Source organism: Monodon monoceros, unplaced genomic scaffold (genome assembly GCF_005190385.1).
Source record: "Monodon monoceros isolate NGI ecotype Baffin Bay Population unplaced genomic scaffold, NGI_Narwhal_1 Super_Scaffold_12, whole genome shotgun sequence".
In the NCBI taxonomy this organism is placed as follows: Eukaryota; Metazoa; Chordata; class Mammalia; order Artiodactyla; family Monodontidae; genus Monodon; species Monodon monoceros.
Window position 1 is genome coordinate 31,908,768 of NW_021703768.1, and position 26,725 is coordinate 31,935,492.

Consider the following 26,725-nt stretch of genomic DNA (forward strand, 5'->3'; position numbering starts at 1 on the left):
CTTACTCCTAGTGCGGTGGACCGGCTAGAGCAAGCTTTGGAGGTGTTGGGTAAAGTACCCGAGGAAGGTGGAAGCGACCTAGAGGGGCGCGGCCGGAGGAGAGTATACCAGGGGAGGGGGAGGCGCCGCAAGATTTCAGGCTCAGGACCAAGGCAGAGGGTCCTGGACTCGCAGTCACCTAAATCCTGCCCTGCGTCTCTAGCGGTTGAAGTCGGCCCCTCCTAGCGCCCCCATCTAGGTCACCAGTCGGGAAGGGCTGAGCTGGGGGTCGCTAGAGGGGTGACGCGCGGGCTCTCTGCCCTAGAGGTGGGCGAAGAGTAAATTGTCTCAGGGCCTGCCCCTCTCACTTCCACTCGATTGTAATTCCATCCCCGGGTCGGTCGAGCCTCCCTCCCTCTCTCCCGCGGCCAGCCAGTCCCTCCCCGTCGGCTTCCCTCGCCGCCCCCCTCCCCCCCCCGCCCCGCCCCGCCCGAAAAGCCCTGCTGCTCGAAGCCCGCTTCACTCCCGCACGCGGACCTCCCGGCTGCTGTCCTGCCTCCGTGGACTCCTCCGTGGTTCCTGGTCCAGCTCCCTCAGCCCTTCGCCTCCTCACCTCGGTCAGGGGATCCGCGGGGGCCGCGTCTCCCGACGTATCTCAGGAGACGCCCTTTCCCTGTGCGCCCAGGACTTGGTGAAACTTCTGAGGCGCCCGCGGTGAAATGGATTTAACCCGAGGCGTCTTGCTCCGGCTCTTGCTCCTGGCTTCCAGCCTCGGACCCGGCGCTGTGCCGCTCAGAGCAGCTCACAGAAAACCAGGTAATGCGCTCGGTACTCCCGGGAGCATCACGTCCGGAGCGCCCAGGTCCCCGTCTCTAGCGAGGACCCAAAGCGGGGAACGCACCGCCTCTCTCACCCCTGACCAGCGGCACTTAACTGGGTTCTTCTCTGCCCAGAGCCGAGAAAAGACGCCAGCCTCGCCCTCCCCCTCCCAGGACAGGCGGTTCCAGGGATATTTGTTTGGTAAAAGAATGATCTGTTTTCCAGACACAGTAGAGGTGGAAGGCTCTGTGTTTGACCACAGAGAGCTGAGAGGTGGGGCAGCGATCACGCTGTCTCAATTACAAGGATTGCAACTGTGCAAGAAAAGTCAAACAGCTCCTCCTGTGTCTCTAAACAGCTTATTGAATTCATATTGTTCAGAGCCCAGCGATTTCCTGTGAAGTGTCTGAAGATTTGCCTGGTGTACCCTATGCCGATCTCCAGTCCTTCCCACGCACTATGTAGGGATGTGGCCTCTGCTGTTAGGATCCTCTTCCACTCTGGGGCCATTTTCTCAGAAAGGAGCACCCAACGGGTTAATTTTTACCGTGATTTGAGCTCCTGTCTTTGCTCTGCGATTTAAATAAAGATGTACAGCGTTGTGGGCTATTACAGTGAACTGCTGAGAACTCGAAACATACTAACTTGCATTTTCTCTAGTTACACAGGTAGAAAGTCTTACTGTGTTTTTGCCTACTTTGGTTTGGCCTGTGTGGTGAGATTATTCAAAGTAGAACATTCTAAGCCAGAAAGTTCTAAACATTGTTTCTCGGATAATGATTTTTATTCCTCTTTGCTGAGACTATATTTAGAATTCTGAAAAATCTGTTTTTTCTTAGTTTACTTTGCAAGCCGGGTTGTCTTATGGTAGTAATTACATCGTATGAACAATGGAAAACAATATAACTATTTGAATGCAGTCTGCAAAACTTTGCAGAAAGCACAGTTTGTCTTCACAAATAATGTTGCTGTTAGAAAGAGACAAACAGGGGAAATTTATCAGAGGGCAAAGAAAATAATCTTGGCAGGTTCCCATATGGCTGCTTAAATATTTTCACTGCTCCAGGATCTCTCCACTTGGAAATATGACTTGTTGCCTTTTTGCTCTGGAAGATGCCTTCACTCTTCAAGCTGTATCTATTATCACCTGTGCCTTGCTACCTGCCTTGAAATTTATAATTGTTATTATAATCTGAAGCACACTTAAATTATGAGCGATTTTAGTCCCACTGATCATTCACTTTGGAGAAAATAGCAGCAGTCCCAGGTGATATTATATTAAATTGTTTCTTTCCTACATGCACGCAGACACATATCTTCAAGGATTTCAATGAAGGGCTTCTTTCTAACTTTCCTCCTTAAGATACCCACACGTGGTCATCTGCATTCTGTGGGTTTATTTACATAAAACCATCCAGTCACAATTTTTGAACAATGCCATAGTTATACCTGTAGTTCTTAAGCGTGAGCAGTGTATGTAGTGTTCTTTTAAGGATAGATTTCAATTTGTTTAAGCAGAATTTTTTTAAAAAGTATTTCACAAAAGCCTGCTGTGTAAAAACTGCTCATATGGTTCACCATATTTCCTTTCTTATTTTCTGTAGTTCCTCTCCTACAGATACTTCCTACCTGGTTCATCCAGGGTTTCATTCTGTTATTCATGCCATGAATATGCCATGTTGGTCTCTTTGGTTTTATTTGAAGCATAGATAGGGTTTTGATAGTGGAAACTCTACATTTTAAATATTTTAGCACATTAAATATATCAAATTTGAGGTAAAAGGGGTGTTTGGACTAGGTTCAGCCTAGGAGAGTTTTTCATTACTTTATAATTTTATCCAGACACTGGCTCTCAGGTTGGAAGGCTGCTCAGGTTAAAATGACAGCTACTTCATAAACTTTGGGGGCAAATATCCTCCTGGGCTCATTTACAACCCTTGGAAAGATTAGTTTTTGATCCGGAGAATTGGTCCAGATTAAAGACTGAATGTGCCCCACTTGGCTCCGATGTGAACAGCAGCCAGCTGATTTATAATCTTCCCCAGACACCAGCAGTTCTTGCTAGTATCCATACAGGAGTTTCTTTGTACCTTGTTTCCTCAACAGAAATTGATTTGTGTGCAGTGCTTTGAAGATGGCATGGCTACCCCTAAGGTGTACTGTAACAGTCCTGTTTTATTTGGATGACGCTGTCTTTCTCCTCACCCTCCCTAAATCTCCCTTTGACAAGTTTGGCTTTGTTGGAGAAGTCTTGTATTCAAAATCCACCTGAAAATTTCCCATCCCCATCTACTTCTGGTGAGAAAAAACCAAGCAGCAGCTTCAATTATGAGTCTCATTTGGGTCCAACATAGATAACTTTTCCCTCCACCAAGATAGCTACTCCTCTGTCACTGAGTGTTAATAAAGAAACCTCTGCATTTGCTGAGACTCACAAGAAAGAACAGTTCGCAAGTTAAGTCAAATTAAATAATAATGAGCATTAATTAATTGCTTTCTACACTGTCCTAAGAACTTGACACATACTGATTTATTTAATCAACCCAACAGGTCTGCGAGATGGGTATTATTATTACCCCTGTTTAACTGAAGAGGAAATTGTGGCTTAGAGAAATTAAATATCTCACCTAGGGTCACCCAACTAGTAAGAGCCTGAATGGGAATGCAGGCTCTGATACCCAGGAGCAGAAAGGAGTCCTTAGCAGCCCGGTTAGGAGAGGTGTGCAACCCCTCAGGGAGGGCGTCTTCCCCCTGGATGAATGGGGGGGCTCCCAAATTCGAATCACAGACCTGGCAGGAAGTGAAACACCCTATTGTACAGCCCGGCTGAGCATGACCAAGGGACTTGCTCAAGTTAATATCAGAAGCTCAGCTGGACTAGTACCCAGACCCCCTTGAGTGGTTTCCAGTTCTTCCCTTACCCAGAGTCTCACCAGGACATGCAGGGAGGACTGTTGTGCCTCTGATGTAGGGCAGGGGGGAGGGAAAAGGAAATCCAGACACATCTGCTGGGACCAGCATGTGTCAAGCCACGTGTGTTCCCACAGGCAGATTGCTAACTTAACGGTGTTAGCTTAACTCTCTGGCACAGAGAGAGGGGCCGGAGGGCTGCGTGAGGGCCCTGCCTTTCCTCTGCCTTTCCGGCAGCCTGAGGTCCCAGGGTCAGTGGGACAAGGTCAGGTCAGGGTTCAGAATTCAAGGTTTTCCTCTGGAGGACTGGAGATCCGCAGTCATTTTGCGGGGGGAGATGTAGGTCTGTAATCTTTTCCTTTCCACTTTTCCCTCAGTGTTTCTCTATCTGAAAAAGTGGATTAAAACAAAGATCCAGGGAAACTCAGAAAGAAGAAAAAAACAAAAGACTGGAGGGGCAGAGCAGAGTTAGCGCAAGGGCAATGTGCCTTGTTGGTTGCTGGTGGGGAGTACGTGCGCCTCTAGGCGGTTTCTGCTGCTACTAGTGTGAGGCTGAATGGCTAAAGGGTCAAGCAAAGGTCAGGGCTCGTCCTCTTCTACTTCCCCCACCCACCCAGGATAACCTGAAATTCACAAGAGATTGGTTATGTCCTCACTCAACGCTCTCACCCAAGTCCTTTCCCAAAGCATGTAATCTGGGGGTGCTCAGCCCTTCCGGATGTCACCCCTCCCTTTGCAACCAACCCTGCTCCTCCCCAAGGCTCATCCAGATTGTCTTGCTTCTTGATGAAAACTGGAGCGACAAACACCGTAAGAGGGATTATGTACACTCCTCCCCAGCACCCAACTACTAGTGTCCAATGCAGTTCTGGCACCATAGCGGAAATATTTCCCTCTGATCCTTCCTTCCATCAGCCCTCCTACCCTCCCATTTGTTTCCACATCATACCTCATCCCTATAAAGAAGCCCCTGCCTCTCTTTCTCTTTCTCTTTCTCTTTCCTTTGATCCTCTGTGAGGTAAAGGGACACAGAGAGGTCATGGTCAGGAGTAAATGTGTGTAACATGAGGCAGTACCTTTTTCTCAGAATTCTTTCTCATGGGAGAGTGACTTGACCAGAAAGGAATTGAGTGGTGTTTCGCTTTTTGGTTTTGGTTTTGTTTTTGCTTTTTGTTGCTTCCCTGAGCCCAGGGCTTTAATAACCTTAGAATTCTTTGGGGAGTAGCTGTCCATCTGTTCACGGGTTACTGTAGCTCAAAAGTGGTCCAGTGAACCAGAGGTAGATTTCTGGAAAACAGGGACTCAGGTGTCTGAGGTGGAGGTGGGATCTCAACTCCTGCAGTGTTATCCTCGGGAGCTCCTGTCTTCTCCTACCTGACCCACTAGGCAAGCAGGACTGTATTTCTCCCAACGGACTAAATGAGTGACGTGATATCTTGATTGCAACAGAGAATATTTTGAGCTGGTCAAGACCCTTGCCACTTGTTTTGGTCACAGCAAGTTGCAGGTATTAGAAGTGCACCTGCTATTTCAGGGATAAAAAAGGGAAAGGGTGAGGAGATGCTGCAGAGACTAAATGGCAGTTTGTAGGAGAAACCCCCCAAACCCATCTTTGATTGCATTGGTTGTGAACCGTCATTCTGAAGAAGGACCCCAAAGTGTGCTTCAGCCTCCTGAAATGAGCTGGAAGACACTTGCTTCCTTGAAGAATCCCGATCTCATGGGATGGGGGTCTGGGCCTGGGGGCAGAGAGAGGCTCAGGTGAAAATCAAATCAAATTGCTGCCAGCAGAGGGCGCAGTTTCCAGAGCTGGCACAGAGCGGATCTCAGACTTCTGACCCAGGCGAGTCACCGCTGAACTTCTATGTGGATAAGAATTCTTGGAGTGCATCCCAGACATCTGCTTTTTTAAACAAGAACCTCAGGTCACTTGGTGCATATGGTTCACAGTCCACACTTAGGGACGTGACGGAGGAGAACTTGGGATCCTCGCATAGCCTCCCTGCCTCCACCCCAGGTACTCTCCGGTACCCCGACAGCCTCCACTTCGACAGCAAGCATCTGTATTTCAGCCAAAACAACCCCAGTGTTTAGATTCTCTGCCGGGTTTCCGAAGGTTGGATTCGGCACTTGATGTCCTCTGAAGGCCCCTGAAGGACATCTCTTCTGGGCAGGTCGTCCTTCTACTCACCCTCTTTCCCAGTAACCCCGTCATTGAGAGATGGCTGCACACGGCGGGACACCCTTCAGTAGCATCAACAAAGAAGCCAGGCTGTATATGACCAGCCCCTGCCCCTCATTTCCCCCAGGCCCATTCCACCCCCGCTCCCACGCAGCTCCTTCTTTCAGGCAGGCTTCTCTTGGCCGAGCCGGAAGGCTTGGGTGAAAGCACAGACTCTGCTGTTCGACAACTTTGGGTTCAAGTTCTGACACTTCTTTTTTATTATTATTATTAGTTCCTTGGTGACATAGGGCTAGTTATATTAGCTCTGTAAACCTGGGTTTCCTTGTCTGTAAAAATAGGGTAAGGAAAGAACCTACCATTTAAGGATTAAATGAGGTAATACATATACCAAGGCATTAAAAAAGGATTAGAAGCCTGAAGCTTGAAGGCAATGTTTATGAAGTTGGGATTGTTTAATCTGGAAGGGGGTGTGGGTGGGAGAAGAATGTGTGTATTTCCAGGCATCAGAATAATTAACATAGACACTTATGAGTTCATGTACTTTTTTTTTTTTTTTTTTTGTGGTACGCGGGCCTCTCACTGTTGTGGCCTCTCCCGTTGCGGAGCACAGGCTCCGGACGCGCAGGCTCAGCGGCCATGGCTCACGGGCCCAGCCGCTCTGCGGCATGTGGGATCTTCCCGGACTGGGGCACGAATCCGTGTCCCCCGCATCTGCCAGGCGGACTCTCAACCACCACGCCACCAGGGAAGCCCGAGTTCATGTACTTTTATCCTTTCTTGTACACGTTAATGTATGATTGATAGCATAATTCTAATTTTACTGAGTTGTACAAATTTTTAGATAAACTGACAAATCAGAAAGACTCTTTGGTCAACCACATGCCTTGATTTGGGGTTTGGAAATGTGGCTGTGAGGTTTGTGGTCTTGCTGGAGTAGATTCTTTTGAGAAACAGTATCCCCAAGGGTGATGGACAATTTTTTCTGGTAATTGTCATGTGGAGGTTTTGTTCCTGAAAGAGAATTATCCAGGCTGACATGTGACTGGGAGTCTGTGAAAATCTCCATGAAGCTAGAGAGCTAAGAAAGGGTCAGGGTCTGCTCATTGATCATCAGTTTGGAGTAATTTATGAGCCACTACCAGTGACATAGAAAGATAGAGACTGGGCTCCATTGGCTCTTCCTTTTCTTATTAATGATTCGTGCACTTCCAGAGCTGTAAAAAAAACCCCACTTAGCCCAGATAACCCCACCAGCTTATTTTAAGAATCAAAGGAAATAAAGCAGACTAGTGCTTTGAAAGAACTGAAGTGTTACACAAAGATGGGATGTTACTAACTAATAATACTCACACTAATTATTATTACTTTAACCAACCAGACCCACCAAGGACACACTTTCTGAAGCTTTGATCTCTTTTCCAGTCTCTTCTTCCCCATCCCCGTAAAGACACTTGAAGATTCTTTCTCTGTCTGACTCTGCAAATCCTGAGCAATTTAAATCTTAACACTTGTGTTTGCTGACAGGGCACCCAAAATCCCGAATCAGATTTAATGCAGTGTTAATGCTATTTATTTCTCTTGATGCAACAAGTTGATATTAGCCAGTTAATGGCTTACATTGTGCAAAAGGAGTTGTATCAGCAGGCACTTTTCTGTAGCATCTGGGCAGTTGGAAACATAATACTTAAATACAACCTGAGTTTAAAGCCTTCCTTGGACAGATGGCTAATTTTATTGATCTAATCTTACACTTAGGAATAGGTCCCATGATCCTTTGCTGGTAATTCTTAGAGTGAGCAGAGATGTAAATAAACTGGATGATGACGGCTAGACGCTTGTTTGCTTGTAATTTATTTTTTAAATACTTCAGTATAAACAGTCATGGTGTGAATTACTTTAATCTCTACCCTAAGGGTGCTTAATTAACATTTGAAGTAATCCAGGATAGAAGGTACCGCTCTGGCATAAGAGTTTACATCTTTTTTTAATGTCTTGGTGGCTGTGTCATACCAGTGGTTAAATATTTTGAATTCACCTCTGTGCTGGCCAGGAGTCTACACTCCAGGGCTGGTTAGTTACCACTTGAAGAACTTTACTATGATGTCTGCTCTCAAAGGTGGCTGGGAAGATATTTCAAGTGATGCTATCAAAAATCCAGCCTAGAGGGTTTGTTAATTAGCACACACAAATTATGTTAGAAATAATGTTTTCATTGGTGAAATATGTGATTGGCTAGAAAGACTGTACATGCCCCTCTATTTTTGCATGGCCAGAATGTAACAATTCAGTAAGCCCAACAGTCAAGCTGCTTTGGCATCGGGCCAGAGCTCCATTCAGTCCTGTGTCTTCCTCACTTAACAGTAGATTCCTTTGCCTCATCTGTCTGGATGATTTGTTGATCCTGCCGTTAGAACCCTGATGCATCTGCCTCAGCAAGGTGTTTGCGGCTGTAACAAACAACTCTAAATCTCAGTGGCTTGACATAAGGTTTATTTTTCATTTACTCCAAGTCCAAAGTGATCGTTTCTTGTTGGGCAGCTCTCCTGGGCTGCCCTTCTCCAAAGGGTGACTTGAAAAACCTGAGTCACTCTGTCTTTAATACCTTCATCTTGTAATGCCACCATCTTTATTTTTTATTTTAATTTTAAAAATTTTTAATTATTTTATTTTTTTATTTTTGGCTGCATTGGGTCTTTATTGCTGCACGCAGGCTTTCTCTCGTTGCAGCGAGCGGGGGCTACTCTTCATTGCGGTGCACGGGCTTCTCATTGCAGTAGCTTCTCTTGTCGTGGAGCATGGTCTCTAGGCACGCGGGCTTCAGTAGTTGCAGCATGTGGACTCAGTAGTTGCGGCACGCAGGCCCTGGGGCATGCAGGCTCAGTGGTTGTGGTGCACAGGCTTAGTTGCACGGGCTTAGATCTTCCCAGACCAGGGATCAAACCCATGTTCCCTGAATTGGCAGGCTGATTCTTAACCACTGAGCCACCAGGGAAGTTCCCACCATCTTTAAAATGGGCCTCCAAGGTGTCATGGAAGGTAAAAAGAAAGAAGGCTTGTGTGGGAGATGTTTATGTGTCGGGCCAGAACGCTGTCACAGGGCCTCAACCTAAGTGCAAGGAGGTCGGGAAATGTAGTTCAGCTGTGTACACAGCCAGACAAGGGCCAGACATGGTGGATTGTCTCTCATGCAGTGCTTTGGAGTTCCTAAAAGAACAAACAGGGATGTTATAAGAGTAAGTTATTTGAGAATTTTTGCAACTTCCTGCCCATCCATTGTTCGTATATGTGGCAGAATTTGGCCTAGAATTTGCTTTCACTGTAGTGTACAACGTGGCTGAAAAGCAGGTAGTTACTGCCTATCGTAACTTGTTGGAGGCTACCATGATTTAATAGAAGATCCTAAAAACCAGGCAGCCAAATTGACTTACATCAGTTTGCAGTAGGGTCCAAAACTAGGTATATGTTTACGTGACTACATGCTGTTTGTTGCTACATATTTCCTACATTTTACAAAAAGTAAAATAAATCCCTTTTAAAAGGTAAAATAACGACTCAGTGGGTTAGAGTGAATTTCTAAGGAACGTCAACTAGAACTTCAGTTTTTACCAGTTTTCTAGAAGTTCCTTCTATTTGTATCCCATAACAAAAAGGAGTATTCATGGTAGAATAATTTATTCAGTGAGAGATGCATCTTAAAATATAAAAATCAAAAAAATATATATATATAAAAATCGTTTTTTAGTCACCACAGCCTGCTTTGATGGGGATGAAGATGATCCCCCCAAAATAAACTGATATGTTTTGTTGAACCACTGCACTTTTCAAAGCACTTTTAGAGAAATGAACTCGTTTGATCTTGTAACCCTTGCCCCACTGGGAAGTCAAGAGCTGATGACTTAGCAAAGAGGAAACAGGCACAGCCAGGACATGAGCCCAGGTTGTCAACCCGTAACCCCTGATGCTTCCCATCAATCCAGAGATTTTCTTGCAGCTGATGGCTAAGAGCATGATCGCTGTGATGGCCCTGAGTCTAGCTCTGCAGCCAGGAGGGACCTTGCCAACAAGACTCACCCACGTTTTACTTGCAGAGGCTCCATGCCTGTCACAGGACACTCTGTAGAATGAACTGGTACTGCTTTCAGTCATACTCCTGACTGGTTGGTGTGTGTTTTGCAGAATACGTGATGACTGAGGGGCTGTTTGCAAATGAGAAGCAGCTGTAGTGGCTGGAGGACAGCTCCAGAATCCTCCCAGTGTCTCCTATAGAAGATCCTTTTGGGGTCTCAGGGACACCCAGGATACTCAGCCTGGCTTTGTTGTTCCTCCCAGCTTCCCATTCCTCCACTATTTAGCCATCTTCTTTAGTGGAAATAATATTTGCTACACATTCAATGTGAGTATTTCAAGGTTTATCATTCAAGTCTCAAGGCTTTCTGGTAGTTTCTTCAGCATCTTTTTGGTGTTCTAGGAGTTCCTAATGGCTGGAGTTAAACAAGTAAAACATTAGGTTGGAAAAAGAGGCCTTCCTTTGATAGCTGTTTTAGAGTAATTGATGGGCTTTGGCCACAACCTACACACATAACACACATCCCTGAAGCTTGGAGGAGTTGTAACAAGAATCCGATCAAACAGACATGGGTTTGAATCCTAGTTTTAAAATTGGTGGCTGCCTGATCCCAGACAGAGTATTTAATCTCTTTATACCTTAGATTTCTACCTGAAATTTAAGGCTCATAATACCTACCACAAGGGTTTTATTTGATAAATCAGTGAAATAATATGATGACTGGAAATGCAGCTGGGAAAGTACTTAAACATGTGGTACATAATGGGCACTCCAAAGTTAGTCCATATTAACTAGGTTCTTTTTGATTTATAGAGTTTATGTAGTGGTAGAGATGGTAGTTTTCCCATATTTGATATAACCGCAAATATTGACAACATTGACACAAATGTATAATTGAGCTTAGGCTCCCATGAAAATGGAATTGAAAGGAATTTCATTTCCTTAATCTCATATTATAGATTCTTCAAGTTTATATCATCAAATGATGACTTTTGGTGTCTTGATCAGTCATAAAGTTCATTTTATTGATAAAAGATCTGGAACCAGCATAGAGTTTAATAAAAATAGCTCACATCCTTTTTGGCCTTTGTATAAAACCAAGAAGAAAGATCCTGTATCAAGATTTTATATAGCTACTGTAGTAGTGATAGATTTTCATGTATCAGCTATATGGCTCTGTACCCCAAAAGAGGTTAATTGCAGTTGGAATATAAAGAAAATTTTCCTTAGCTACCTTCTTTACAGTGGTATTAAGATAACAAGTATAAAAGATGCTATTTCTATGATATCTGCTCTCTCCCCATTTTGAGTCAACCATACTCTCTGCCAGAATACTCTTTCTAAAATGCAGTTCTAATCCTGTCACTCTTGGGTTTAATATTCCTTTCTGGCTCTCTACTGCCTTCTAAATTCTAAAGCTGAGCATCCAAGGTCTATTAGAGTAGACTTCCTTTTCCTGTCTTCTCACTGAATACATAACCTGTATTCCAACCAAGCTCGATTATTTGCGCTTCCACAGTCCTCCTCTTTGCTTCCCAGTGGTGGACCTGTCCAGTTGATCCATCCCCTTGGAACATCCTTCCCTCATCTCTGCCCAAGGAAATGCAGTGACCCTTCCAAGCGTGGCTCAGTGCCGTTCTGTGAGGTCTTCACGTACCCTCCCAGCCAGAAGCCCTTACGCTTTTCTTCCATTTTGTCTTGTATTATGTTTTTGATGTACTGACCCATGCCTTGTCTTAGATTTGTAACTTGTGAAGGAAAGCCCTATGATGTCTTCACCTGTGTGTCCCCTCCAATGCCTGCTGGAGTGTCTTGCATTCAGCTGGTCTTTCCCAGACAGCTATGCAGTGGAAAACGATGGCCTCGTTTGGGGCAAATACTTTTTAACGTGTTGTGATTAATTTGATCGTGTTCCCAGCTCCCAAATTCACTTCCTTCCTCCCTCATGATACAGAAAAGGTGTCATTTCTCTGTGCCAACATTTTTTCTCAACCTGAGAAGACATTTGAAAACCCACACTGCAGTGTGATTTAGAGAAGGAAATGGCCCAGGAGTCAGTCTGTAGCAGTATATAATTTAAATCCTACCTCCATGCTGCCAGGGGCTATTGGAATTGTGTGTTTTTAAGGAGCGTCTGATCAAGTCCACACTGTGAAATATGTCATTTTCAATACCCAGAGAAGAGGTAGAGTTTGAAGTAACATGTGGGGCTGCCTTACACCTGCTTTTTATCATGTTTTGGAAGGTTAAGAAGCAAAGGCAATAATGCTGTTTACTCATACATCAAAAGATAGCGGGGGAGGATGAGTTAAAACAGTCCAGTGTTCAGTTCCCCTCCTTCTTCCAGTTGTCTTTGAAAGCAAAAGAACATGAGATGTGTGTGGGAATGGCATTGGCGGTGTGATAGAAAACGTCAGGTTGCAGGGGAAGGGATAAAGCCAGTCCATCTCTCATAACGAGATCTGACTGTGAGGTTGGGAGGAAAACAGTACTCACCAGTCTTCTTCAGTTTTATTGTGCTGACCCTGGCTTACTTACAAAGATCAATTCTTTAATCCCTGGAAAGTAAAGCAGCCAAAAGATAGTGTTTGCAAAGGTTTTTCTGGTCTTTGTTTTGTAAGGACTGTCATACCTGATAAAATGAATGCTCCTGGGAGGCCCAGTTGAAAGCAACCAATTGATTGACCCATTCACCAATTAATTTCTTGATATATACATACACATACATACATATATATATGTATGAAAAATAAACTGCATTGTAGTAGAATTAAAAATGAACAAAGTAAATGATATGATGCTGAAGCATTTAAGGGGAAGTAATGTCTGAAATTTACTTTGAAATACATCAAAAATCAGATTCACTGATGGAGACAGGGATAGATTGTTGATATATGTGTGATAAAAGAAGTATAGTAAAATGTTTACGGTAGCATCCATGTGGTGATTATACACATGTTCATTCTAAAACTCTTTCACTTTTCTGTAGTGTTTGATTATTTTCATAATAAAGTGATGGAAAAGATGAACTAAGTATGAAGGAAACAAATGAAATGACTACAAAGTTTTTCCCACACGGAGTGAGGGTCCAATATGCTCTGCTCTGCACCCAGATAAGGATGGGTTTTCTACTTTCGTCCTGCTCTTCCCTCCACATTTCCTCTCTGCTCTTCTCCGCCCTGCTCCTTGCTGCCTGGGACTGGCCTTACTGCATCAGTCAGGCTGCTTTGCCCTTTGTCTTTTTTGGGTTCAGCTAACGAGAGGCACCGGAAGGAGATGAGAGGAGAGCAGCGGAGAGACCCTGGTGCATGTCTTGCCTGATTCCACCCTGCTTTGGTGCTGCTTTCCTGGCAGCAGTTGCATTTCTTTAAAACTGCATCTCCTGGCTGTCCTTGGCTTCCAGCTCTGGCTGGCGCCAGGAACAGTATTTTCTCCTCTTGTACTTTCTGCCCTGGGTACCGGCAGCATTTCACTGCTGCTGGTCTCTGGGTGCATCCACAGCCCTAGTTTTTTCTCAGAGCTGTTCATACCTCTGTAAGATATCTTTTAATTACAGTCTTTTTAGATTAAGTAAATTCTTCTTCCTGCTGGGACCCTAATTGCTACCTTTGGTACCACTGCTTTGTGATAATATGCTCTGTTTCTACTATTTTCCTCCTTAGGTGTAACCATGAGGTTTTGATTTGTGTTTAGCTTGCATTCAGAACTCTCTGAGGATCAGGTCTGATTTAGCTTAAGGATGCCTGCTGTAAATTCATGAAGTAACTGCAAGAGCCATAGAAACCTTGATCTTTTGAGAATGAGCTTGTCCTCTGGGCCCAAATCTGCTGGCTTCTTGGCTAAGAGCACATTGAGATTGACCTATTCATCGCTGTGTGGTATTGAGAAATGATTGCAGTGATGTCCAGCGTTCATAATAGAAATTCTAGGAACTCAGAGGTTTCTGGAACACATATGAAATGAATGGAAGATAATTCCTCATCTCGAGAAAGCCCCCTGAACCCAAATTAACCTCTTACAACCCCAGGGAGTTTGACATAAAGGGGAAGACCACGGCGAGCTTGGACTTCCTCCCACTTCTGTTAGGTTTGTTGCTAGTTTCTATGATGATAATATTTTTTTCAACTCTGTTCTGATTTCTTGGCTATAAATATCTTGTACCTGATATTCTACAGATCCATGCTTATTATTCAAACTTTAAAGAATTAATTAGGCAACACCTATTGTCTTCCTTTGGATTTCCCAGGAACAGACCATAGGATAAAGATTTGAATTAAAATAAGTTATATGAAAGGTGAAACAAAACAAAACAGAACAAAAAAAAAGAGTGGGAAAGTGAGACAGGGAGTCCACTGAAAAGGCAGTCAATGAAGGTTTTCTCATCAAGTGGGTTAACACTGTGATGATTAGAGCTTATACTCGTGGGAGAAGCTCTAGAAAATGGTAGAGAACACATAGCACAGAGTTTTCCTACCTGAGGGGTGAGAGAGCTGGGGTATTTACATCAATTCCATCTGTCACCAGGGGAGGGCTGCTTCGGGGATGGGTGTTAATTTCCTGACACTTCTGGCCTGCCAGGCTTATGGGTAGAGCAGTTTTCTATGTCTTCTGAGAAAATTCTTAGGCCAAAAGGTGCAAAGATTGGTAGCTAGAAGTGGGTTGGCCAGCTCTGAAGTGGTGAAGCCTGAGGGATTATGGTGGGTACTAACAGTTCTTCTACACCCATAATTGACGAATTATATTTGGAAACTCAAGACTGAATGTCATTTACCATTTTGATGGACAACCTTGCTCCCTCCCCTGCCCCCACAAGGAGTTTATATATTATGAGAAGAAGGGGAAAGATGTTTGGATATTCCAAGGAATTCGAGTTCTTAGTCTCAACCTATATCAAGATTTTCAGGGGAAAAAATTTATATTGCAGTACAAAATGGACTTTTCATTAAGCCAGCTCTCCAGTTGGAAGGGTGACTGTTTGGGTTTTAGATTCAAGAACTACCATCACCACCAACCACCCTCTACCCCCCCAGTTAAAAGCTTTATTCATTTGTGCTAATTGAGAAGGCCAGCAGAAATTGGAGTCTTCATTGCTTATGGTTATGCTCTGTTATTTAGAACTTGAGTTTAGGTTGTTGATTGTTACAGTGGGGAAGAACCCACATTTACCTTTAAAGGCATGCCTTGTGCCTTCACAAAGCAGTAGTGACAGCTAACATTTATATAGTGCTTGCTACGTGCCAAGCACTGGTAACAGCACAGTCTCCTAAGGCTGGCATCATAGAATCCAAAAATTTTAGCACTAGAAGGGACCTTAGGGGTAGCTGTCTAAAGCTATATGGCTTAGTGAAGGTAAGTCACTTGCCTGGGGTCATGCATCTTGTTAGTAGCAAAATCAGCACCAGGACCCAAGCCTTCTGAACCCTGACCTAGTGCTCTGTCTACTAGACCCACCACCCCTATGACCATGGGGTAGGTAAAGACTCATGTTCTATGTTCATTGACTATCTCTTTCTTTTTGAACTTGGTCTTGCTTGTATGTTTAGAGGTAATGAACCCTTAGCCCAGGCTCCTGTGACAATGCCATGCCTGGAGAAACAAATGATCTATGAAAAGGCAGCCCAAGCTACCTTCTCAGCTCAGCTCCTTGTTTGCTCCAAAATACAGGGTCTCTGAGAAGCACCATCTTCTAAGCCACAGAGACCCACAGGTAGACAGACAGTGGTATTAGGGCAGAGAAAAGAGTACATTTGTATAGGATCAAAATTCCCATCTGAAATTATTTCCACAGCATGATTTTAAGTGAATCCTTCTAAGAGGCACCGTTGAAGGGGAAATTGAGGGGAAATTTGTGTCATAAGACAGTGTCAGTGGCTTAGTTAATCACTTGGCTTGCTTCTCATTGTTGGGGATAACCTTGAGGAATTAATCCACTATGGCAAAGTTCCAGGACATTTTTTAAAAACACAATTACAGTCATTCTTTGTCAAGACTGACTTGTACAGAATTGATCCTTTAGAGCTGAGGTTAGCAAACTTTTTCTGAAAAGGGCCAGATAATGAATATGTTATTTATTTCATTTGTATTTATTGGGTCTGTATTGCAACTACTCAGCTCTGCCATTGTAAAGCAAAAATAGCCAAGGGCAATATGTAAATAAATTTACATATGTTTCAATAAGGCTGTTTCAATACAACTTTATTTACAAAACAGGCAGAGGGCCACATTTTGCCAGAACCCTAGTCAGCCAGAGCCTTCAGATAATGCACATCACCAGGCCTGCTGCTTTCTTTTGTTTGCTGCCTCTATGGTGTCTGTATTCATTATTAACATTATTGATAACCTTTTTTTTCCTGATGAAAGTTTCTTGTGTCCTGGCAAATAGCTTGATTCAATTCCCAAACACAACAAAGATGGGGGTGTTACAGCAAGTCCAGGGGAGTTAGCCTTAGACAGATGTGAGGTCATCCCTCAAGCTCTCCATTTGATATAGGTAATGGGCCATATATGACCATGTCCAAAATACACACACATAGAAAGCATTGTAGACTTGACCCATATCTTAGAACCCCCATTCTGCTCATATTTTAAAGTAATGACAATAACTCTGTCTTAAAGGAAAAATAAGGGAGTTCCCTGGCAGTCCAGTGGTTAAGACTCCTCGCTTCCACCGCAAGGGGTATCGGTTCGATCCCTGGTCAGGGAACTAAGATTCCCACATGCCTCGAAGTTGTTATCAAGAGTAACTATTCTCAGGGCTTCCCTGGTGGCGCAGTGGTTGGGAGTCTGCCTGCCGGTGCAGGGGGCGCGGGTTCGTGCCCTGGTCCGGGAGGGTCCCGCGTGCCGCGGAGCGGCTGGGCCCGTGGGCCGTGGCTGCTGGGCTTGCACGTCTGGAGCCTGTGCTCCGCGGCGGAAGAGGCCACAACGGTGGGAGGCCCAAGTACCTCAAAAAAAAAAAAAAAAAAAAGAGTAACTATTCTCATATAATTATGGTAGAAACTCTCCTATCCGCTCCAATTTGGATTGGTCAGTTAATTGGAAGAGTCAGTTAAGGGGACAATTTAAATATAGATACATTTTATTTTCAGTTGAGAGATAGTAGTGGGAGATTTATTTGACAATGCTTGGATGTAAGGATAATGCTTCTTCTTCTTCTTTTTTTTTTTTTTTTTTAACATGGGCCCACTGATTGGAGTTCTTAGTCATGCAGCAATAGGGCATTATCTGAGTATAGCAAGCTCCCAGATTTTTCAGTCTTTTAGAGTAGCTGCAGTTGTTGCTTAGAAAACACCTTTATTGAGTTATCCCAAAGCAGTCAACCTAGTTTTTACAGAAACAATTTTTTCTTGTTATATTTGTATTTCATCCATTTACAGAATGGAAGGCCATGTAATTAAAATAACAACCAGGAACAATGCAACTGACCCTTGGTAAGCATACCACTCAGCTGTGGGGTGAGTGGATGCCCAAGGGCCACACAGAGAGTGGAGCCCTGCCAGCGCAAGCCTTCCAGGGCACTGGGGCCATCAGTATCAAGGACACTTGAGAGGGAATCTAGGATGTTGGTTAATACAGGAAGCAAGTAGGACTTTCTTTTGCTCACAGTACTTTAAAAAGTTGTTTCATTTGGGTTTGTTAAGACAAGTTTCCTGCTCACTTGTTCAAGCTCGTATTTTGCACAGGTAATTTCTTTGCAGTAGGCTGTACACAAGCTTCTGCCAAACCCTGATGAAATTGTCAACTAACTTGGCCTTGGTGGAGTTCAAATCAATGAAATGCTTTTCAGTGAGTTGAGTACCCTTCATCCGTGAACCTGTGTCTTCTCTAATGACACATGTATGTAAAAAAAAAAAAAACAGTCATTAGTAAACTATTTCAGAATTTAAAAACCTTAAAGACTCATACAGCTTTACTACATGTCAAGTATTATTTCAAGTGCTTAGAAATAATATACTTTTATTCCTCTTAACATCCCTTAGATGTAGATCTTATCTCATGACCATCTTGCGGATGAAGAAACAGGCAGAAATTTGAGTGACAGAGCTGGGCTTTCTTCTTAGTCATTTCTTTCTGCCTCTCCAGAGCTGAAGTTGCCTGCAGAGGATGGGTTGGATACTTGACCCAAATGAGAACTCTGACAGCCAGATCTTTTACATCTTATAGTTCTCTCCAATAAGCACAAATGATGGGTTGTCAGCCAAGTGGATCATGAGGTATCAGCCCAGGGGTGGGGTGTAAGGTAAGCACAACTTCCCAAATCTCCAGTTCCGCAAGGAAGACACATTTGACTTGGTGGCCAAGTCAAGAGGAGGTCCTGCCAGGTCATGAGAAGCCCTGAGTAGGAGCTGACAAAGCCTCTTTAATCCTCAGCCAAAGACCCTGAAACTCCAGCATACTTAGCTTTTATGGATATAAAATTGCTGTTAGAAAGCTAGATCACTGCACTGAATATCTGAGTGCAGGGTACTGTGTCACCAGCACCATCTTGCTATTGATTGACCCAAATTTATAAAATCATGAGCAGGCATCACTCCTGAACAGTAACTTAGCACCTATGAAATGATGAGCAACATATGAACATGCTCAGACAGTCAGGTCTGATCTAAATAGACCAAGAAGGGGTTGAACACAGCAGGCCTGGCCAGAGCCTGCCACAGAGATCAGGCAAATTAAGGACTCCACCGATATATTAAGTGGTTTTCGTTGCCGTCAGACAAGAAGTATCTATGAAGGCAACGATAGAAATATAGGAGACTGACAGATTATGATGTTAGTTCTTACGTGTATGGTGTTCAGAGTTGGCAAAACTCTTGTCTATATCATTAGCATTGCTACTGGTGATAGATTTTGGAGTCAGATAGAGCTGTTTTACAATCCTGCCTCTGAGACTTGTGACTTTAGGTCAAGATCATTAATTTTTCTGAAGGTCAGTTTTTGTTTTATGTGTGAAATGTGAATAAATCCTTTACCTTTTGGAGTTTCATGAGTTAAAGCCTATAATGCCTATGAAGTGCCTAGCACAGAGCCTAGTTTGTAGTAGGTTTAATGATCTCCTTTACACATCTCTTTACACAGAAAGAGTCACAGGAGTGGCAGGACCTGACCCTATATCTTCTGATTCTTAGGTCAGTCGTCCTTGTCCTTAATCATATGTTCCCTAGAAGCAGGCACATTTCTGTTTAATGAACTGTAAGGCAAAGGATCGATCCAGTCAGAATGGGCACCCAACTGATAGAAGAAGATGAATCAGTGCTCTGAGTTGAGACACAGAAGTGAGTATCATTCATCCCCTGAGTGGGGCGGGGGGAGCAATGACAAATGAACGTGCTTTTGCCAATCACTTACTTATGATTACATATTCATTTATTTATTCAGCGATTGTTTATTTAGCAAGGACCATATGCCAGGTATTGTGCTAACTGCTGGGAATAAAGTGAATAAGAAATATAGTCATTTCTCTAAAACTCATTAACGCTCTGCAGAATTCCAAAGGTATAATGATTCCTGTTGGAAATAGAAATAACTTAGTCTGTAATTTAACTATATTAGATTTAAATCATCTGATTAAAGATTACAGAACTAATTATAAAGCTGAAAGATACATTATGAACTTCTTTTTCAGTATAATTTCTTAATATATACCATTATTAATTTATTTTTACATAAATGGAAATTCAGTGCACACGTTAGATGGTCTAGAGATTTAAAAAGAAACTGTTAAAGATAAAAGGTCTTAAATATATGGTAAGGCTGTTTTATTGTATTACTCAATTTTCTTGACATTTTCTAGGACTTTTAGTATAATTAGTAAAATAGCTGTAGCTTCTGAGCTTATGAAAGAAAGACGGTCATTTTGAAAATTGGAAAATGAAAAAAACATATTGCTGGGAAAGAAAGGACCTCCACTTTAATATTATTTATTTTCTTCTTCTGGTCAAATAGAAAGCCCTTATTTTGCAGTTGAACTTTAACTAGGAAAACTAAATAATTTCATAAAATTTTATCAAAGAGTCTGATTGAGGAGTTCATATTTAAGGTTGAGAGTGGAGTTTTCAACTCCTGAGATTTTGGTCCACAAGTTGAGAAAATATAGGGCTCCTATCAGTTCTTGGAGAGAAGTGGTAGTTTTTGGTTACAGAATAAAGCTTAGGGCAACCTAAATGCTAATTTTTCATGTGGTAAAACATTCTCAACTATAAGAAGGAAAAAGATGACAAGCATTTGCTTTATTTTCCTTACAAGTTACAATAATTCAGTTGTCTAGACAATATTACATTAACCATATTGTTGAGTAACCCCTCCTTTGGTTGTGTAGACCAGATGTGTGTTATTTCTTCAATACTGGGGCAGTTTTAAGGGGTAGGAAGAGTACTGGGTTATAAGCCAAGAGCCCTGAGTACAAGCCATCCCATCATTATGTCCTATAATTGGGTCCATGATCACCACACATTATTATGAGGGAAATACTAGGGAAACCCTTTGTTGCTTACCCATTATTAACCCCCAATTCCTGCCTTCTGTGGAGAGGGGGCATAAGAAGGTTTCTTTTGATGGTACTGTATAAAGTAGAACGTCTTTAAACTCATGTCTTATACCAAACCAGCCTCTCCAAGATCCACTCTTCCTCTAGACTTGCCTTTTTCTTTTAAGGTACCATCTTCCAGTTTTCCAAGCTTGAATCCCAGGAGTCATCTTTAAGCCCTTTTCTCTTCTCCCCTACTTGCTGATTTCTCTTCCTTGGAAATTGCCCTTTTATTTCCCTCCCTCCACATTCCAGTTTCTAGATCTTAGTTCAAACTCTTCTTACTTGAGGCTTAACATAGACTCCTAACTAACCTTCCTTCTGTCGTTCTGCCTCCTCGCCATCTGTATTAGTCAGGGTGAGCTAGGTTATGCTACAGTGACAAACAATTAGAAAATCTCAGTGGCTTAAAACAAAATTTACCTGGGGTTTATGTTACCTGGTTATCATAGATTCTAGGGGTTGACTTCCATTGCCTCTTTACTCAATGACCCAAGCTCCACTCTTTAGAATTTCATCAGTTTTCCAAGGAGAAGGGGGTGTTGGATGATCTTACTCTGACAATTAAATGTTCTGTCCCAGAAGTGACACACTAACTTCCACTCACAGCCATTGGCCAGAACTAGTCACATGGCGGACATGTGGAGTCCACTCACGTGCTTGCAACAAGTGGAGAAATGGATATTGAGGCGCACTAGGGGGCTGCACTGTTCCATCCTACAGTGAAGTCCAGAATCCTCCACTAAAGACCAAGTCCTCCAATGAAGGCCATTGGAGTTTCTGCAAAGCACCCCTTTACCTAAAACCTTTCAGCCATTCCCATTCTATCAGATGGCCTAGAATTCATGGATCTCTAACATGTATTGAACAACCAATAGTTCTCAAGCCTTTGCTATGTCAGGTACCCTGCTACGTTCTTTAATCCATTATCTTATCTATCTCTTACAACAAATATTCAAAGTAGGCTATTATCCCCATATGACAAATGAAGAAACTGAGACTTAAAGAATGTCCTAGTTTGGGTTTCTCCGAAATCCGACCACGTGGCAAGGACTTGGGCACCAGAAAGCTCAGTGAGGGAGAGGGCTTGTGATAACAGCAAGAGAGGCGTGTCAATAATGGGACAATGAGTGGGTTACCACAGGGGGCAGCTGCAGACCCTCTGAGAGACTGCAGAACAGGGCTGTACACCGCGGGCCAAGGAACTCCTATACGTCATTGCTTGAGGGCTGCTCTTGAGATGTGAACCCCCCAGCACCTTTGCCCTACCCTACCCGCAAGCCAAGCACATGCTGTCAGCCTTCTGCAGAGGCAAGCAGGTTGCCAGTTTTCTGGAACAGTGTTGATTCCCTGAGGGGATATGGGCATTGGCAGCTTCTGCTACAGAGAGGTGAATCTACTTGCCCAAGGAATACAGTGAATAAGATTTAAATCCAAATACTCTTGTCCCTCACTGTCCACACGGACCTCTCACTATTTACTAACACTGGAGGTGGATCCGGGCTCCAGCCAAAAATGTATCACTGACCACTCTCCAAGCGCTCTTGTCCTTTATCTTTCTATCCCTGGGTTCATACCATTTCTTTCTTTTTTTTTTTTTAATAAATTTATTTTACGTATTTTTATTTTTGGCTGCGTTGGGTCTTTGTTGCTGCACGCGGGCTTTCTCTAGTTGCGGCGAGTGGCTACTATTCTTCGTTGCAGTGCACGGGCTTCTCATTGCGGTGGCTTCTCTTGTTGCGGAGCACGGGCTCTAGGCGCACCGGCTTCAGTAGTCGTGGCTCGCGGGTTCTAGAGCGCAGGCTCAGTAGTTGTGGCGCACGGGCTTAGTTGCTCCACGGCATGTGGGATCTTCCCGGACCAGGGCTCGAACCTGTGTCCCCTGCATTGGCAGGCAGATTCTTAACAACTGCACCGCTAGGGAAATCTCATACCATTTCTTCTGCTGGGAATTCTCTCTGTTCCGTGCCTCCTATTTAAGTTCTATCCATATTCTCTGCTCAGCTCAAACGGCGCCTTCTCCGTGAAGCCTTATTTGATCATCAGAAATCCTGCTCTCCCCTCTCAGCCCTACTGTGGTCAGTTTCACTCTTCTAGCACTTCCCCTGTCCTTGCTTGCGTGGCAGAGATGCATGGACAGGTCTCTCTCTGGATTAGACTGTAGGCTCCTTGAGGGCATGAATCCTATTTTATTCAGTTGCTTCGAACACTTGGTGGAATAAGGTAGATAAATATAACTGTACATGTGCGCACGTCCACATGCACATTCATTTCACATTCAGTCCAGGTTGGCTGAATTTGCCAAACGTCACACTGAAGTCTGGATTCCGGGAGGAGGTGGTTTTCTGCTTTTCTGCTTAATGCGCCACCATCAGCTTCTCTACTCACCTGACTTCCAGCCCCTGTGTTGCCGCTTGCCGTGTCCGCTCCGGAGAGGGACAAGCGAAGGAGCTGACCGATGAGGACACAGTGGCCTCCAGCGGTTTGTACACGTCATGTCTGGGGGATGCGTACTTGTCATTATTCCCATTTGAAATGGCAGCGGAATGAAGATGCTTTGCCTAGTTCAGGTGACATGACCAGGAGAGTGTAATTAACCTTCAGGGGACACACCATATCACCATAGACTATATGCCAAGAGTTTCTAGTGGTTGGGAGGCAACAAAAACCTTCAGCTTTGCGTGTTCAGAACTTGGTTTACCTGCAGTCTCGGTGGTGCGGTGAAGAAGGGAATTCCACCGGGCTCTCCCTGGCTTCCAAAGAGACATTCTCCTGCTGCTGAAGATCACCTTTCAGATTTCCATTGCCCACTGGAGCTCCATGACAAGAAATAACAGCAGAATAGATGGCCCTGGCCTCCACGGTGTTGCTGTTCCCGTGAGCTTTTCTCATATGGCAATCCCAACCCCTCCTTGGGAATACTGCTGTTCATTTTTGAAATGCTGAGCCCAAGGAGGCACTTTGGCCACAGGTGGTAATTCATTCTAAACAAAGATAGGTGACCTTTCTCATCTTCCCCCCCGCCCCCAATTATGGAAACAGATTATATTCTTAGTCAAATCCTTTTTGAAAAAACTATATAATAACTTGCCTTAACAATTTCCTGCACAGAAAATTCTTAATTATGCAGTGGATCAAAAAAAAAAAGCATTTTCTTTTATCTGTTTTGAACGAGTTGCCTTTCAATTTCATTGACTGCCCCTTTGTTCTTATAGGGCTAAGAGTTTGTTTGAAGAATGGCTTTGTCGTGTTTCCTTTGACTGTCTCCATGGCCTAAATAAAAAGTCTACCAGAAAAACACTGAAAAAATCAGCTTCTTAGTTGTGAGTCTCTTGCAAGAGCCGACAACCTAAAAGTTTGCTTTTATCTTTCAGATTCTGAAATCCATCCCATTTATAAATCGCTCATGTCCCCCCATTTGCTGTTTGACACTAACCAAGTACCCACAGTCAGTGAGTTAATCATTATTCCTGTATCAAAACCACAAAGATTCCAGATGTACAAAGGGGACAGTGCTCACATGTATACGTATAGGCAATTTAAGTCCACTTTGCAAAGGTATGTGTTGATATTAGGAGAATTTTGTATATGTATATGTAAGCAGATTGGCCAGGGCTGGGAGGGCGAGCAGTGATTAATCAAGGTGAACTTTCTGGAGGAGTCAATGTCTGTGCCAGTGTTGGAAGGAAAGGGCATAATTCCATAGCGAGTCATATAAACATTTATTATTATTATACTTGGTGAGATAGTTGATATTTTCACGGAGAACCATTAACAATTGTTAAAAGTAAATCAATTCCTGTTCTCCTTCTACCCCTCTCTCTATGGAACATACAACAGAGATTTGCCCTTGTGAAAAACTGCTCTGTTGGAAAGCTCCTTTCCTGTGTTCTGTTTGTTTTTAGGTTGCAGCTTTTATTTCTGCCTTTAAGCCTCTGACTCCATATGTTTTTCATTTCCACTCAGAGGAGTTAGGACTGCTGTTGACTGAGAATGTCTAGTCTAATAAGGCTTTTTATTTTTGACCTTTTAATTTGTCTAGTGTTTCAAACTACGAAGACCCTTTGCTTTCTAATCTAGGCTGGTTTGTAGTTGTCCTCATAGGTGGTATGGTGGGAAGAACATGGGGTTTGAAGGCAGAAGACCTTGGTTCGAGTCCCAGTCTCAGCTGTGTGACTTTAGACAAGACCTTCAACCTCTCTGAACCTCTGTTTCCTTGTTTGCAAAGTAAATTAAATAAGGAGGACAATACTTATTGGCTCCAGAATGACAGTAAGGATTACAGTTAGCCACATACATTGCGTAAATTTAAATGTGTTATTTTAAATGATCAGTGCTATAATTGTGCAGGCACTGAACGGAGACTGGGCTGCCAAGAATTTCCCCTTTAAGGTCTTCTTCCATTCCTGAAACACTTTAACTGTAAACAGTTACTCACACCGAAAGCATATTTTTCCTTAGCAGTTGCCCATTGTCAGTCCCCAAAAGTGTCTTCACATGTGGTTCCTCAAGATGTAAGTGGTGGAGTTTTAGGTTTTATGGGGTTATTTCCTAATGTTAGTGCATCATATCAAAATTGCACAAGAAACCAACATTATTCTTGAAAGTCTTTATTATTATTCATAAAGTACAGTATATAAGCTTTGATGCCCACACATGTGACTCCCACTTAGGGAGCCATTTGTAGGAAAAGTATTTCTCTCTAAGCATTCTGTGGGGTTGATACCCACACTGGGAGATGCATGTGGAAATTGATACCTATTAAGGAAAAGTAGATTACAGATCCCCATCTCACACTCACTCCATGTGCTCACTCATTAGGAACGCTTTATATTGATGTTTCTTTCTTTTTCTTTATTACTCCATCTGTCAGTTATTACTGGATAGCAAACCACTCCCAAACTCAATGATTTATAAGAGCTATTATGTATTCTCACTCATGTCTCTGCAGGTTGGCTGGTGTCAGACTGATCTTGGCTGAACCCAGCCGGGCAGTGCTGTTTCAGGGTGCAGGTTTTTCTGGGCTTGATCCGTTGTAACAGTTTAGGTTCAGGTCCACTCCACATAGGTCTTATGTCGATTCTGGTTGAAGGGGTTGTCATGGCAATGACAGAGGCACAAGAGGCAAGCCCAGGACTTCCCTGGTGGCGCAGTGCCTGCCAGTGCAGGGGAAACGGGTTCGAACCCTGGTCCGGGAAGATCCCACATGTCGTGGAGCAGCTAAGTCCGTGAGCCACAACTACTGAGCCTGCGCTCTAGAACCCCCGAGCCACGACTGCTGAAGCCCGCATGCCTAGAGCCCGTGCTCCGCAACAAGAGAAGCCACCGCAATGAGAAGACCGCGCACCACAACGAAGAGTAGCCCCCCGCTCGTTGCAACTAGAGAAAGCCCCAACAAAGACCCAACGCAGCAACAATGGCCGCTGTAAAAAAAGCAGCAACAAGACCCAATGCAACCAAAAGTAAGTAAATAAATAAATGTATTAAAAAAGAAAAGCAAGGAGTATTAAGAAAAAAAATAGAGGCAAGACCAAGGGCACAGAACGTATCAAACCTTTTATGGCATCATGTCTGCTAACACTCATTGGTCACATACTGCTAAGCTTAATGACAAGGAGCAAGGCAATAGATACACACTGCTTACCCTGAAACCAAAGCAAAGCACATGGCCACGCCCAGTGTCAAAGGGGCGGGGAAATATACTCTCCATGTTGGAGCATGGGGAGGTTACATATTTTTTGTCAATAATCTAATAGTCCTACTGCCAAGTACGTACGTTGAATTCCTATACACAAGATACATATGTGTGGTGCAACTCTACAGTATAAACATGGAAGTTCCAATGCCCCTCTACAATGGCCATCCTGAAATGACACATAGAGTATGATTCTCCCATACAGAACCATTGCCACTGTTAAAAAAAGATAAGATAGGCTATAGATTTTACAGGTTTGTCTTGGATCTATCTATAATTTACCATCCTGTTCCCTTTCTAAAAAGTATATCTACCTTGATTTTTTTTTTTTTTTGCTGTACGCGGGCCTCTCACTGTTGTGGCCTCTTCAGTTTCGGAGCACAGGCTACGGACGCGCAGGCTCAGCGGCCATGGCTCACGGGCCCAGCCGCTCCGCGGCACGTGGGATCTTCCCGGACCGGGGCACGAACCCGTGTCCCCTGCATCGGCAGGCGGACTCTCAACCACTGCGCCACCAGGGAAGCCCTACCTTGATTTATTTTTAAAAAAGCA

At 43.6% G+C, this 26,725-nt stretch overlaps 1 protein-coding gene across 1 annotated transcript in view; it reads left to right on the forward strand.

The window, feature by feature from the left end:
- The first annotated feature begins 515 nt into the window (after positions 1-515).
- Positions 516-26,725, forward strand: part of EGFLAM (EGF like, fibronectin type III and laminin G domains) — a 170,246-nt gene continuing 144,036 nt past the window's right edge. Inside the window, exon 1 of the mRNA XM_029217211.1 lies at positions 516-795. Coding sequence (XP_029073044.1) covers positions 699-795 — 97 coding nt within the window. The 5' untranslated portion in view covers positions 516-698. The remainder of the gene's footprint in view (positions 796-26,725) is intronic.